Below are 14,965 nucleotides of genomic sequence, written 5' to 3'. Positions count from 1 at the left end.
TTGCTCTCATACGCTAATCTAGTCACTTGCACAGCCTTCTTCCGGAAGTGAAAGATTTTTTGTTCCGGGCCATATCATTGCTTGAGAGTGGACGAGTCACGGATCAATGGTTAACCATCCAGGACTCATTTGAGTCAATCTGTAACAGGACCCTGACCTCGCCTGGCCTCGCCTGGCCTTGCCTACCTGCTCGCTGCTGGCTGCTGGCTGCTGGCTTTGATTGGTCACATTAATGCGGTCCATAAATTATTAAATGTTATATGTAAATACCAATAAAATCTAATCTATTACCATCCGTCCTGATCCTTCTATTTAGTTGTCTTGTGCTTTGAATGTAATTGGTTCAGGTTGTTTGCACATCCAAATTCTTGTCTTGTAAATCTTAAATAGTTCTTTGACTAAATCCCGGAAATCTATTCGGCAGTTCGAATTGTAGTAGAATGTCAACTTGCGTCGATCCCATTGATATTCTGCATCAGTAATACTCATCACGAGATTGTGTGACTTCACCTTAAGCTGACAGACGTTACGTGCTTTATCTTCATCTGTCTGTTTCTGCATAAGTTGAGCCACTTCATTAGGGTATGCGAATCTCACCACGGGCTTTGGGAAGTGTAGTGCCGGTCTTTTCTCGCTGCTGTTGTTATTAGTGCTGATATTGCTGCTATTTTCCTGGTTCAACGCTGCCTGCTGATCTCTAAACTGCTTAAGCTTCAATAACCGTGCATCTTGTAGAGTCACGTCAAGCTGCACAATTTTTCCCAAGTCCCTGCCTCGATCTGCTTCCACAATGATCAGATCTCCCACTTTTAGTCCATTCGTCATCTGTTGGGCCTCGTTGGGAATGTAAAAAACGTCTAGTCGTGAGTTCTTGAAGCAGATAAGTACAAGACTCACACCAGGAAGTCCTCCACCGGGGAAGTTCGGCAACTGCTGGCTATTTAAGTGTGCCAACACTTTTGAGAGGTTCAAAGTTTCTACTGGAGGGGACTGGAAGTATCTGTTGGCTTCTTCAAACGCCTGGGTATATTGGTCCTGGTAGTTGGCCAAGTTGAGGCTATTGAATCGATCCAGAAGTTGCTCTTCGTCCTTTTTCTGCTGAGTCGGGTTTTCAAAGCTTTTGACGTAATCGGTAGGAGGAGCGTTAGGAGGGATTCCAGCATGCTGCGTGTTCTCTTGGACCGAGGAGCCAACAGGTTGTTGGAACGTAAATCCCATGAGTCCCGGGTCGTATGAACCACGACGAAGGGACGAATACTCAGGAAGACTGTTGCGTTGTTGCATAGGTGGAGATGCTGCAAGGGCTGAAATTCCAAGAATAGGAGAGGTAATGGATCCTGCAGAGGATCGATGGCCACCCCAGATGGAGCCAACTGGGGCACCGTTGGAACCGTTGGAACCGTTTACATTCGACCCGTTGGAGCCGTTGGAGCCATTACTGGCATTGCTGGTATAGGAGGTTCTTCGAAGAGCCAAATCGATGCTTTCCTGTTGCTGAAGAGATTCAGGAAAAGAAGTTCTACCTGGAGTTCGAGGACAGGAGGCTGCAGTATTGACGCCTAGATGGAGAGATGGTCTTCCTACTGCTCCTACGGCGCTCACGGCACCCACGGAACCCACGGAACCCACTGTACCTGCACCTGCACCCACTGCGTCTGTCTGGGGAAGAGAGAAACTTGCAGGAACGGAGTTTCTGCGATGAGCCCCCCAAAGTTTTGAGTTGACTTTAAAAGGACTAGCGAATGGGTCGATCTCGTCAACCGAAGTAATTGGAGTCATAGATACGGCAGATGGGACTGGAGCCGTTGTTCCTCCATCGCCTGCCCCCGTAGCCCCCGTGGCCCCCGCGCCTGAAGCACCTGAAGCACCTGAAGCACCTGTTCCTGGCCCCATATCGAATAATGAATTCTGTAACAAAGAAGAAGTGAATAGATTGGTATTGTTAGGTCCTAAAGACTGATAATAGCTGTAGTTGACGTTTTCAGGCGAAGAAGAAAACAAAGTGCCCTTAGGAAGTGAAGAATAGTCGGAGGTACTCGAAGAGGAACGAGCTGAATTGGCTGAATTGGCTAAATTGGCTGAATTGGCTGAATTGGCTGAATTGGCTGAGTCGGCTGAGTTAGCAGAGTTGCTCTTGTTCTTAACAGGGTGATAATTTCTGGGAATAGCAGGAATCGTTGACATTAGCAGAGATAAGAATAAAGAACTTAGTGAAGAAGAAACAGACAACAAGGAGAGAACCACAGAATAGAAAGAAGATAGCCGGTAAGCAGAACAGGCAGATGTGGCAGCGGGGCAGCCGCCCTGGTAGGCCGTTGAGCTGTCAGAGTTCCAGAAAGAGGGGATCCGCCGGGCTGTGTAGCACACCGCGAGTACCGAACCGGGAGTGCCGGACCGCGTGGTACAGCGTGGCACCGCGGGGAACCGCGTGGATTCGTGACGTCGCGTGGCGCTACCATTCAGCCTTGCCAATCTGTGTATCGAAGTAGCAATCTAGGAGCTCCCGCATTACGTCATATAATCTATTAAGCTTAGGTAATCCACTATATAACAAAACTACCCAATCCAACTAACAACAAATTGCCAACAGCAGAGTTGTTAAAGAATATCTGTACTCCGGATCTCTGCGAGTACTTTCGAATCAAGTTGAGTCGAGTCTCCTCTTTATACAGTAATAGAAGACTCAAAGCTTCTGACATCAAAGAGTCAATGAATTGGTTTGTATGTACAAATGAAACCAACTGCTTCTCTCCCAATTCGCTCCTATTTTCAACCGGCTTACTGCACAAACTGATCATCGACGGGAAATCAATGTAATTGAATGTCTGTAAGTTTTGAACCACTCGAAATTTCAATGGAGGTATCGTATTGTCACCAACGAATGGACTTACATCTGTATCCCCTTCGATTCTATCTGTATCTGCTTCATCGTTACTGGATCCAGATGCCAATCCAAACTTCTTGTCATTTATAAATGTAATCAATGACTGTAGATCGTCTTCCGAGATGTACGGAGCATTGGTAAGAGACGATCTTGGTATTTTCTTTGGTGACGAAGCCCTGAGGTCGTATAGGCTTACCTTGAAATCCATAACCACATATTTAGGGGTAGTCCTTCCGGCCTTTTCGACCACTGATTGTGAGCCTGCCACCACGCTTTCTGAGCCTTCCACCACCCTTTTCGAGCCTGCCACCACTCTCTCCCACAAACTACCCTTCTTCACTTCGCTCATCTCCTCGTTGGGAAGCATCACATCCACAGTAAGCTCGGCCTTACCAGAAGTAATCCAATTTAACTTCGATTCGTCGGTAAAAACATCCTTAAGATCCATCTGGTTGATTCTCACGCGCGTGATCTTCTTCCAGGGGTTATTTTCATGTTCATCACTATCCATACCCACAAAGTGTGCATATCTGTTCTGACGTTTGTGTAATGTAAACAACGAACCATTAAATGAACCAGAAAGCGCATCTGCGTTCAAGAAATCGTACAGAAACCATGGTCTGCGTAATTTCTCCATCTCACACGTGAAGATGTTCAATTCAAAAGGCTTTTTGAACATCTTGCCTTTCATCATAATGTGAGAATCGTTCAACTTAAATCCATTTAGAATATACGAATCATCAAATGACATATCAATGAAGTGTTGATCATCTGGGAACTGAATTTCTCCAGTTAAACCGGATATATTCATATCCTTAATGAGACCGTGTCCATCGAGCCATTTGTTCAATGAAAGGGTTAAATTGATAGTATTCACGTCAAAAACGTATTCAACGTTGTTATCTTTGTTTGAACGAACCTTTACGTTATGGAATTTGATCATTCCATCCTTCCAAGTGGCTTTGAATCCTGGATCGCTAACATCTATGTTTAAATTGTTGTCCAAAGTGATGAGTTTGCGAACAAATTTCTTGTTGATTTCTCCTCCCATAACCAAATTTCCCAAAAAGATGATGAGCCCCACAAAGGTGGTGGTACCAATAAATATCCATATGAAGTTACCCATCATAATCCACGAGGCAAAGGCGGAGATTTCGTCTGCGTTGAACGGTCGATTGTGTTTAAAGAAGAGGAATTTGAAGCGGGAGAAGACTCCTGCTTGCGAAGCCGTAGGCCCCGTAGACCCCGTAGACCCCGTGTGATTGGGCGTAGGCCCCTTTGGCGTACCAGCCGTAGGCTTTGTACTCGGCGCTTCACTCCTTCCCGCTAATCCACTCTTAAACGCATTCTGCATCCAAATCCCATTCACCTTCACTGGATACTTCGGAAAACCAAAAGATCGTCTCGAGACAAACGAATAATGACGATAAAAGAGCCCTGAACTCCTACTAAAGCCTATAAAAGCCGGTCTAACAAGACACGACGACTCCAATAATCCAAGAACACCCCGTCTCCATAATATCGAACTAAATGAATGCCTTAAAAGCATTTTCTAACACGGAGAAAGAAAGAAGGCAAGTCTAAAAGACACAAAGAAAAAAATCACATTCAAAATTATTTTTTTTTATCGCCGATCAAAAACTTTGGTCGTGTAAAGAATCAAAAGGGGGAGATGAAATGCGCGATTGAATCCCTGTTTCGTTTCCCCCCAATGTTCACTCTTTTCTTTCAATTCAACGTTGTAAGGATGGTAAGAACGCACGGAATCAAGCATGTGGCTATTGTATCGGTATGCGTATTGGTTGTATTTGCGTTTGTGCTTCGAATGGGTTCGATGTCTCCATCTATAGAGCAGGTACTCAGAGATGTGCCCAATTTATATACGAAGGAAGGAGAAGAACAAGAAGGCGAGAACAAAGAGGGGGGGGTTACAAATGAAGAGACGACGGTTAAGAAGGATGGCAGATATGATGGATTAGCAGCTCTTGGATTTTCATATAAGAAATCGAACGAGCAGTTAGATTTGGCACGAAAATTGAATGAAATGACACAGAAGTTGGTGGATGAGCAAGAGAAACGAATCAACAAGTTAGAGAAGGAGAGATTTAACTTGGAAAAGCAGTTGAATACGCTGCGGAGGCCAAGCGAGAGTCTCTCTCTGCGAGAAAAATTGGCCTATTTGTATCCATACGATGCGAATAAGAGGTTTCCTGGTTATATATGGCAGAGTTGGAGATACGGTTTAAACGACGATCGATTTGGACCGGAATTCAAGATGGGAGAAGAAGCATGGGCCAGAAGTAACCCCGGATTTGTTCATGAGATCTTCAACGATGATACTTCGAATGCATTTGTTCACTGTCTGTTCATCAATGTTCCTGAGGTGATTGAAGCATATGAAGCGTTACCCGATATAGTACTCAAGGTTGACTTTTTCCGGTATTTAATTCTATTTTCCAAAGGTGGAATTTGGGCAGATATAGATACATTTCCTGTCAAACCTGTTCCCAATTGGATTCCAGAAAATGTTGAGCCATCCGAATTAGGAATGATTATAGGAGCCGATCATGACATGGAAGGAGACGGAAACAACGAAGACTGGCAGAATAAAAGAGCACGCAAGTTTCAGTTCAGCAATGCAGTGATCCAAGCCAAGTCAGGTCATCCTGTTTTAAGAGATATCATTGCAGAGATTACAGAAACAACTCTCGATAAGAAACGTCGAGAAGATTTGAATTTGCCTGAAGATGGCCGGGAAATCGCTATAATGAACTGGACAGGAGAGGGAATTTGGACAGATGTGGTATTGAAGTTCTTTAATGATTATGTTCTTAGTGGAGTGTTTACCAAGGTTACGTGGAAAAACTTTCATGAGTTGGATGTTCCAAAGTTGGTATCAGATGTATTGGTGATGCCCAAGAAGGTATTTGGAAGTCCATTTAAGTATAAGAAGGGAAAGGAGAGCGATAATGGAGATGATTCTGATCCATTAGTGTTTGTGAGACATCAGAGGAGCAAGGTGTATCAGGGATGAGCATGATCACGTGATATAATCGTTTACGTCACGTGATGTATGCGATGTTTACGATGTACATCAAGCTTTTCCCATTAAGTGCACAATGTCCCATGCGCGCTCTCGTTACATACGCAATGTGCTTTATTGCGTAGCTCACGGTACTCTCAACCCCATTCCGAACCCCTTCAGGAAAAACAATTTTGCGTGGCTGTCGTTTTGTTTCCTAATTAGGAATGATCTTCTACATGATTGGTCAGTTTCGTTTCATCTCGGCATTTGGTCACCCCTTTAGGGTTATTTATCACCTGGCCCCCTTTGAGAGAACAAATCGGGAATCGGATCTGCAGATCGAACGATCCATTGATCGCGATGTTTGGGATATTCAATAGAATGACATAGCCTCGTTATTTTTGATCTTATATGTCTGTGTTTCTTCTTCTTGACAAAGTTCATTCCTTTCTTTCCTCCTTATTCTTTCTTTAGCGTTTCCCACTGTTGTCCTTCCTTTCAAGCCAAAGCTAAAGTCTATCAAAAATGGTCTTTTCCTACTCAGTGCTCTATTATATCGTGGGTTGTCTTTGCGTGACTTCAAAAGTCTCTGCTGATTGCTCCTACGTTGATGGAAACTACTACTGCTCTCAAGCTGAAGCCATCGACTATGAGGGAATCGGATTTTCCGGTTCTTACTCTGATGTCACCAATATGGACGAGACTAGTTGTGAGTGTTCTCAGAGCTCAGTTTCATTCTCTGGTACAATGTCTCCTCTAGATGAGGAGTTATCTGTTCATTTCAGAGGTCCTTTGAAGTTGGCTCAGTTTGGTGTCTATTATCCTGCTTCTTCTACCTCTGCCAAGGTTAAGAGAGATGCTGAGGGTTGTGCTTCATACGAGCATGTTCATCATAAACATAAGCGTGCTGCTGCTGTTCAAATCGTTGAGGAAACCACTACAGTTTATGCAGATGCAAGTGGTAATATCATCAATCCATCTACTTCCGCTGTTGCTGTTGCTTCTGGTGTTGCCGCTGTCGCTTCTGCTGTTGTCTCAGCTGCTGCTTCTTCAGCTGCTTCTTCTGTCGCTTCTTCTGCCGCTTCCTCCTCATCTTCCTCCTCCTCTGCCGTGGCCGGAGATTGGGTTAGATCTTCATATTATACTCCAGGTACGGGAGATAACGTTACCTTTTTGAACCATCAGGGTGGTGTGACAGATTCTGGTACCTGGTCTACCTGTTTCGGTAACAGTTTGTCCTACTGTGCCTCTGATGGTGTTTCTGGTTCTAGTTCTTCTGAAGTCTTAAGTGATGTCACTATTAAATCGGATGTTGAGTATCTTATCATGTCCGGTAGCGAATGTGGTGATTCATCTGCTTCTGGAGACTGTGGTTACTACAGAACTGATACTCCTGCATATCATGGTTTCTCTGGTGCAGACAAAATCTTTGTTTTCGAGTTTGAAATGCCTTCTGATACTGGTTCTGGTGATGAGCAAGATATGCCAGCTATCTGGCTTCTTAATGCAAAGATTCCAAGAACTTTGCAGTACGGTGAAGCCACATGTTCTTGTTGGACAACTGGATGCGGTGAACTGGATCTATTTGAGATTTTGTCTGCTGGCTCTGATAAGTTGATCTCACATTTACACGATGCTCAAGGATCTACTGATGGTACCGTGTACGGTGGAAGCGGTTCGCAAGACTACTTTGCAAGACCTACTGATTCTACTATGAAGGCAGCTGCCGTCTTTACGGATGGTAATGTTTACATTGTTGAGTTGGATGACTCCACTGACTTTAGTTCCACATTAACTTCTGATACTGTCAGCTCGTGGACTTCTACAGACGCAACTGTCGTTCAGATTTCGTGAAGTGGTCTACTTTACTTTCTTTGGTGTAAATTTAGTTCAATAAATGGTTAAAAACTATATATTCTGGGTCAACTCCTCAGTTAGTTCGTCGAATTGAAACCGATGCATAAAGACAACCTTCTTGTAGCCATCTCTTTCCACATGTAGAACCGGAATATCGTACCGATACATCTCATGCCATTTCTTATTGGATGGATCCTGTATATTGATAAACTTCAATCTGTACGTCTCTGGAGCCATTCTTTTGAGCACTTCATTCAGCACATCTTTGGCCTCATCACAAAGCATACAGTTTTTTTTAGTAAAGAAATTTAGATGAATTAGTGGCTGTTTCGATAACCAGAACATTGCGAACTCACAAACTCACAAACTCACAAACTCACAAGCGTAGCGAGTGCTGAGTGATGGAGAGTCGAGTGACGGTGAGTGGTGATGGTGAGTCAAGTGATGGAGAGTGGTGATGGTGAGTGGTGATGGTGAGTGGTGATGGTGAGTGGTGATAAGTCTAGCTAGCGAGCAAACTTAACTGGATTACGCAGTGTTACCTAAACGTCGTGATATTTGTCATGTGACCATATGTAATCGTATATACGAAAATAGTCTACCATCCAATATAATCTCTTCCAACAATCCTGAAAACCCTCACCTTTCCACTCTTCAAGTCCCCTAACTTGTAGCTACCCACCTTAATGACTTCTTTGTCCTCTTCAATCACCTTAATCTTCTGTTTCTGTTCGTCGAACGACGTCACAAATGCCACATACGGCTTTCCTGAGAAACCTAAATCATGGACCTTTTTGTTCTTGATCAAATGTGAGGAGCGTCCCTCAAAGTGACCTTTAAGCACTACCAAAACGTCTCCTGGCCTTATCTCTTCGATCTTTCGAATATCTACGTTGTTGTTGTTTCTGTAGATCACAGATCCAAACGTTTTACCTGCAATTGGGGGAAGAACTTCACTTGGAAGCTGTGAAAACACCTGATTCACTAAATTACAGCTACTATTAAGGCTGTTGGCTGCCGCTCTGTAGGCCATAGAGCCAAATTTTTGTGAGCTGACTGCCAACTTTGCAATATCTGCCTTAGGCTTGCTGAAAGATAGCTCTGAGCATGTCAAAAGCTTTCCGGGTTTACTCGTCTCGTACGATAACTCCCACATGCTCGACGATAAGTCCGGATTCACAATGTAGTAGTCGACATACGTCACACTACGATGGCAGCGCTTGGCAATCACGTGAATATCTGTCTCGTAGTAAACCTCTTTCGTTAGAAATTGAGGTGGAAGCTTCCGGTCCACCCACCATGCATCCTGAGATGATTTAAGAGCTTCTCGGATGCTGGTATTGGTGGTATAATCAATGGACGATCTAATGGAGGTTGTTGGAGCAAGCTCTGAGCGAGAAAACGCGGTCTTCGGCATCGTTTCGGGTTCCATTGGCATCGTTTCGAGTTCCATTGCTGTTTCATCATCCGAAGAGGAGTCCTCGATTACTGGAGCTCGAGCGCGATGCTGTGGAATTCCTGTAGGAACAGGAGGTGGAACTGGTCTAGAACCAGGAGCTGGAGGAGGAGGAACAGCAGGAGCTTTTACCGGTACGGATGTTGGTATAGGTGGAGGGGCAGGTCTTCCTACTGGTTGTGGAGGAGGTGGACTCTGTGGTGTTTTGGGTTGGGGTGGAGGTGCAGGTCTGGAGCCAGGAATCGGGATTGGAATCGAAGCGGTCCGGGTAGGAGCCAGAGTAGTTGGCGTAGGAGCCAAAGTAGAAGTGGTGTGTGGTTCTTCTTCGTCAGACTCAGCAGAGGAGGTGGAGGTGGAACTAGCATCAACAGGCATAGGAGGTCTTTCGGCTGGTAAGGTTGGAAGAGGGGGTGAAGTGGTAAGAGGAGGTGAGGTGGGAAGAGGAGGTGAAGTAGGAAGAGGAGGTGAAGTAGGTGAAGTTGAAGTAGGTGAAGATGCAGTAGGTGGAAAGGCAGTAGGTGAAGGTGCAGTAGGTGAAGATGCAGTAGGTGGAGGTGCAGTGGGTGAAGATGCAGTAGGTGCAGGGGCAGGTGGTGCTGCCCCTCTCTTACTAAACGCCGAAATCACTGCCGGGTTGGCAAATGGCATTACTGGAACGGCACTAGATATGTCCTCTCCCTCCACCTTCTTCTTCTTGGTCTTAGCCTTCTTACCCTTTTTCTTCTCTGTTGTAGGCACTCCTCCAAATCCAAGCATGCCTACCATACCCATTCCTCCCGAAAGCTTTGCCATTCTTTCTCTGAGATGTCTTCTACGCAGCTCTTCCGAATCTTCAGACTCTCCGGATTCTTCAGACTCTGAGGATTCCTGGGATTCATCAATTTCATCGGCTTCTAAGGATTCATTTTTAAGCTCGTCCTCATCTTCATCTTTCAGTTCGTCCTCCTCATCTTCGTGTGTCTCATCTGCCTCCTCGTCATCTGCATCTCCATTCTCCACTTCCTCTGTCTCTCTTCCCTTCTTCTCCTCTCTTCTCTTCACAGCAGCCTCCAGAGCTTCCTGCTCTTCATTGTGCCTCTGTTCAAGTAGTCTCATTCTCTCCTTTAACGTTATTTTCGGTGCTCCTTCTCCCTCCTCTCGAGTAGACTCGTTAATAATGCTTCCAGAAGGCTTCTTTTGCTCCTTTCTGACAACCCTATCCTCTCCGATTGGCTCAGGAACATACGAAGAATGCTCTGCGGTGAATTGACGTTTCACAAATGACTGTTCAGGGATATCTCTTGGAACAGGAGGTGGTGCAGAATCGAAATTGAACGTTTTGATTCTATTTCTGAATGCCGAGGAAGTTGGCGAGGACATCCCTGGTGAGGACATTTTTGGTGAAGCCACGGGGATTTCTGAAGTCTCTGAAGCCACGGGTATCTCTCTAGGGGTCTTTGAGGTCTCTCCAGTGGTCTCCCGTGAAGCCAAAGGGCTTCCCTTGCTGCCCTTGCTCCCCTTGCTCCCCCCAGTGGTCTCCCGTGAAGCAAAACGCCCTCCCTTGCTCACTGACACCTCCGCCTTATCTACAACAAAACTCCTCGGAAAATACCCCGATAAAATCTCCCCCTTCTTATCCTTGTAAGATCCAAACAGCCAATCAGAATCAACCTCCTCTGTTACTGTAATCGATTCACCTTCTGCAAACGCCAAGTCATCAGACGCATTCTCAGCCTCCGGCGTGTAGGAATACTTCGCAACGGCCGTATATGGTATGGCAGGCATATCAAATATCGGATACTATAGTAGAGAAAAGAAGCATTGCTACCAGGGTTCATTCAACTCTCTCACCTCATATCAACTTCATCCCAATCTCACCTCAGCCTCATATTACATCCGTACACCATACCACACCTATCGCGATTTTTGGCCTTACAGCCTTAGCTCTTTTACTCCTCCTCTACTCCTTCTCTACTCCTCTACTGCCTCTCTTCTTTCCAGACATGAAACACACTCTTCCGTCTGAACAGGCCTCCAGAAAACGACGGCTTCATTTTCGCCCAAACATACCGAAAGACAACCTCACCAATTTGTCCAGTTCCAACACGACCTCTAAAAGGGCCATCTCGGTGTCTGTTCTACAGCAGACAGCTAAGGTCTCTTCAAATACGGTTTTTGGACATCCCAACATTATCAATTTATTAAGCAGTCCTTCTTCAAGTCCTTCTAGTAGTCAGACTTACGAAGTGGACCAAGGAAGTGATCTACATACACCTATTCATGTGAAGACCATACCGGCTCGAGCCAGTTCAACGAATAACTCCATATTTGGAAGTAATGCTCATCCATCTTCAGATGACAACATTTTTTGGGCAGCTACACCAAATCTTAAGAGAATCAATGCTCAACAGAAGGACTGTTTGGCTGATACCAGTCTCGATAGTACGTCGAACGGCTTGGGGAACTTCCCCTCGTCTCCTTTAAAGGCATTGGTGGGTAGAGAAACCGATATAGTGGATATGCTAGATCCAGATTTAAAGAGAATGATAAAGAAATACAATACAAATCGTGGCTCTTCGGTTCTTTCAACGGCTCCACCAGAATTTGAACGATGCAGTTCGGATACGAATGCATTAAGAAAGGCTGAAAGTGGAGAAGAGAGACCAATTATAGCCACCAAAAACACTCTTAGTGAGAGCATGTTACAGAATATTCATAAATTACGCAGTGGCAGAAGATATGCCAGTACTGGTAGCTTTCTTGGAACTTTAAAGTCTTCCTCGAGGTCGTTGGAGCCGTTGGAGCCGTTGGAGCCGGTAAAGAATGTTTCTCAGATGTTGATGGAGATAGGAAGTAATCTAAAGAAGAGTAAGGTTGAAGAAAGTAGTGATGATTTCGATGATGATGTTGATATGGAAGAGATTGATCAACTGGTTGATGAGGCCAGACAAGAACGAGTGGTTATTGAGAGCTCCGATGAGTTTAGCGACGATGGTGATGAAGTTTTAAAGCTACGTGAAAATGATCATCTAGACAACGACGACGACAACAACGACGATGACGACAACTTTGATGATGATGATGATGAAGTTTTAAATGAGGTTTTAGGTATCAAAACATTCAAAGATATGAAAGTTGATACTGAAAATCAGAAACTCGTTGTTAACGACTCTAATATGGCAAAAGCATGTATATTGAAGAATGATTGCAAAAGATATCAGATCAAAAGCATTCTGAAGAACGAATTTAAAGGCAAAGATTCATCTAAAAAGCAGCAGATGATATTACGATGTCTTACTGATAGAGATACCCTTCAAAACATTGTGGTAAGGGATATGTGGATTGAATTGGACTATCATGAAAATGACGTGATCAACGTTATAGTTACGGATGCTGATAACTCTCATTTGATTGATAAGAGCCATAATCTTCTTATTTGGAATCCAGATACACTTCTTTCCGCCACTATGATAGCTCAATCCATTGACTGTAAAAGGAAAGCGATTATTGATAATAAGTTTCGGGGTCCTGGAGAGTATCAGTTACCCTTGCTTTTAGGAGAGATCGTTCACAGACTATTCCAGGTTGCTTTAGTAGAAAGAGATGTGTCTGATGAATTCATGAACGCTAAAATGGATGAGTTACTAAAGGAGAACCTGATTCCTATTATGAGTGCTGGATCTGATAGGGCCACTTTGAAGGAGATTATTGCTGCTCATATCGTGAATATTAGAGATTGGATGGCCACCTATTTGGGGAACAGTGTGAAAGGTGCCGCTGGTACCACTCGGACCACTCGTTTTGACTTGTCTTCGGCCTTCTCACTGCCTTTTCAAGTCACCAATATTCTTGACGTCGAGGAAAATATTATGTCTCCAATGTTTGGACTTCGTGGATTGATCGATGTGGTTATTGAGGCGAAATTGAAGGATGGAAGAAAGTATGTAGTACCTTTAGAGATCAAAACCGGAAAAGAGTACATAACAAACCGTGCTCAGGTATCTTTATATACCCTATTGGTACGAGACAGATACGATTTGCATACAAATCTGCTTTCTTTGGTGTACACGAAGATGAGATCGTCATATTTTGAGGCTCTAAAGAAGAACGACTTGAGAATGTTGGTGAATATTCGTAATGACCTTTCTAAGTATTTAGCCTATGGAGTGACTGCATTGCCCGGTATCAAGAGGCAAGCATCTTGTGAACGCTGTTCAGCCCTACAAGAATGTATGACGATTAATAAGCTTGCAGAGGAAGGTTGTTCTATAGATAGTGGCATTGACGAAGCGGTTTATCATGGATTGACAGATCATTTAGACAGTTCTTTGTATAGAGAGTTCTATGACCAGTGGAACGATGCGATCACCAAAGAAGAAGGTCTCATGAACAGTTTCAAAAGAGATTTATGGTGTCGATCTTCGAAAGAGAGAGAAGACAACGGAGGAAAGTCTGTTGGCTCTCTTCAAGTAGTGAGTGCCGTTGAAACTGGACAATCTCCGAGAGGATTTCTTTATACATTCAAACGAGATGCTGCCAAAAACCCGAATATGATGTTTACTCAGCTCTCTAAACATGATCGGATTGTTCTTAGTGATGAACAGGGTAAGTATGGATTAGCTTATGGATATATTGAGGGCATCCGACCTGATTTCATTAGTGTCAGTACTGATAGACGCTGGACTAATTCGAGTGTTCGACTTGCAGAGTTTGACGAGCAGAGTAACCAGGTTTTCCATCCAGTCATCGAGAAGCCCTCTCAGTTGCCGTCACAGCTGATATCGCTGTCCATTGGTACTTTGGTCAGGCAGAAGACCTATAGAATCGATAGAGATGAGATGTTTCATGGATTAAGTATGGCACGATTCAATATTCTCAATCTGTTTCTCGCAGAAGGTGATACCAAGCGAAGAAAGTTGGTTGTCGATCTAGAGGCACCTAATTTTAGTGCTAAGCCACTCGTTAAGTTCAAGGCCAAGGACGTTGATCTCTCGTCTTTCAACGTCGACCAGAAGCAGGCATTTGATACAGTCTTGAGGACCGAGGACTACTGCCTAATTTTAGGTATGCCAGGAACTGGTAAAACTACTGTGATTGCCAACATCATCCAAGCGTTGGTTTCTGGCGGTCAGACGGTACTTATAGCGTCATACACTCACTCTGCTGTGGATAATATCGTGGAGAAATTATTAGATATGATTGACAAACCAGGTATTCTAAGAGTTGGCTCTCCCAAAAGTATCAGTGATAAGGTGAAGAAGTATTCATTGTGGTCCAAGGATAGTATCTATCCAATAGAGACGCAGGAAGACTTTGATAGGGCGATTTTGGATACACAGATAGTTGCCACGACATGTTTGGGTATCAAGGATGTGACGTTTGCTCATAGAAAGCAGTTTGATTACTGTATTATTGATGAGGCATCGCAGGTTTCGATGCCTATCTGTTTAGGTCCTTTGGCATTTTCCGATAAATTTGTTCTTGTTGGAGATCATTATCAACTTCCACCGTTAATTATAAACCCTGAGGCTAGGAAAAGAGGTTTAGACAAATCCTTATTTAGATTGTTGAGCGATGCACATCCAGAAAGTGTTGTGCAACTCACCCATCAATATCGTATGTGTTCTGAAGTGATGACTGTATCGAACGAGTTGATTTATGAAGGTAGGTTGAAGTGTGGAAGTGATAGAGTGGCTAACCAGTCGCTTGAAATCCCGTATCCGGAGAGATTGAAGGAAGTATCGATGTTAATACCAACCGTTTC

The 14,965-nt window shown here is 44.1% G+C and overlaps 5 protein-coding genes across 5 annotated transcripts; 2 read left to right on the top strand and 3 right to left on the bottom strand.

Moving 5' to 3' along the window:
* Positions 1-312: 312 nt before the first annotated feature.
* FOA43_002957 (uncharacterized protein) lies at positions 313-2,184 on the bottom strand (the record flags this gene model as incomplete). Its single annotated transcript, XM_038923237.1, has 1 exon — positions 313-2,184. The coding sequence occupies one exon, from the start codon at positions 2,182-2,184 to the stop codon at positions 313-315; it is 1,872 nt and encodes a 623-aa protein (XP_038779165.1).
* Positions 2,185-2,543: 359 nt separating this feature from the next.
* Positions 2,544-4,010, bottom strand: FOA43_002956 (uncharacterized protein; the record flags this gene model as incomplete). The annotated part of the gene is made up of 1 exon (XM_038923236.1): positions 2,544-4,010. The coding sequence occupies one exon, from the start codon at positions 4,008-4,010 to the stop codon at positions 2,544-2,546; it is 1,467 nt and encodes a 488-aa protein (XP_038779164.1).
* Positions 4,011-4,595: 585 nt separating this feature from the next.
* Positions 4,596-5,918, top strand: FOA43_002955 (uncharacterized protein; the record flags this gene model as incomplete). Its single annotated transcript, XM_038923235.1, has 1 exon — positions 4,596-5,918. One exon carries the CDS (start codon positions 4,596-4,598, stop codon positions 5,916-5,918), a length of 1,323 nt encoding a protein of 440 aa, XP_038779163.1.
* A 516-nt stretch (positions 5,919-6,434) lies between these two features.
* On the top strand, positions 6,435-7,763 carry FOA43_002954 (uncharacterized protein; the record flags this gene model as incomplete). The annotated part of the gene is made up of 1 exon (XM_038923234.1): positions 6,435-7,763. The coding sequence occupies one exon, from the start codon at positions 6,435-6,437 to the stop codon at positions 7,761-7,763; it is 1,329 nt and encodes a 442-aa protein (XP_038779162.1).
* Positions 7,764-8,364: 601 nt separating this feature from the next.
* On the bottom strand, positions 8,365-10,986 carry FOA43_002953 (uncharacterized protein; the record flags this gene model as incomplete). Its single annotated transcript, XM_038923233.1, has 1 exon — positions 8,365-10,986. One exon carries the CDS (start codon positions 10,984-10,986, stop codon positions 8,365-8,367), a length of 2,622 nt encoding a protein of 873 aa, XP_038779161.1.
* Between the last annotated feature and the right edge of the window lie 3,979 nt (positions 10,987-14,965).

Source organism: Brettanomyces nanus, chromosome 3, assembly GCF_011074865.1.
Source record: "Brettanomyces nanus chromosome 3, complete sequence".
NCBI classification, from domain to species: Eukaryota; Fungi; Ascomycota; class Pichiomycetes; order Pichiales; family Pichiaceae; genus Brettanomyces; species Brettanomyces nanus.
The sequence above is the reverse complement of the archived record's forward strand: the minus strand, read 5'-3'. Positions and strand labels throughout refer to the sequence as shown.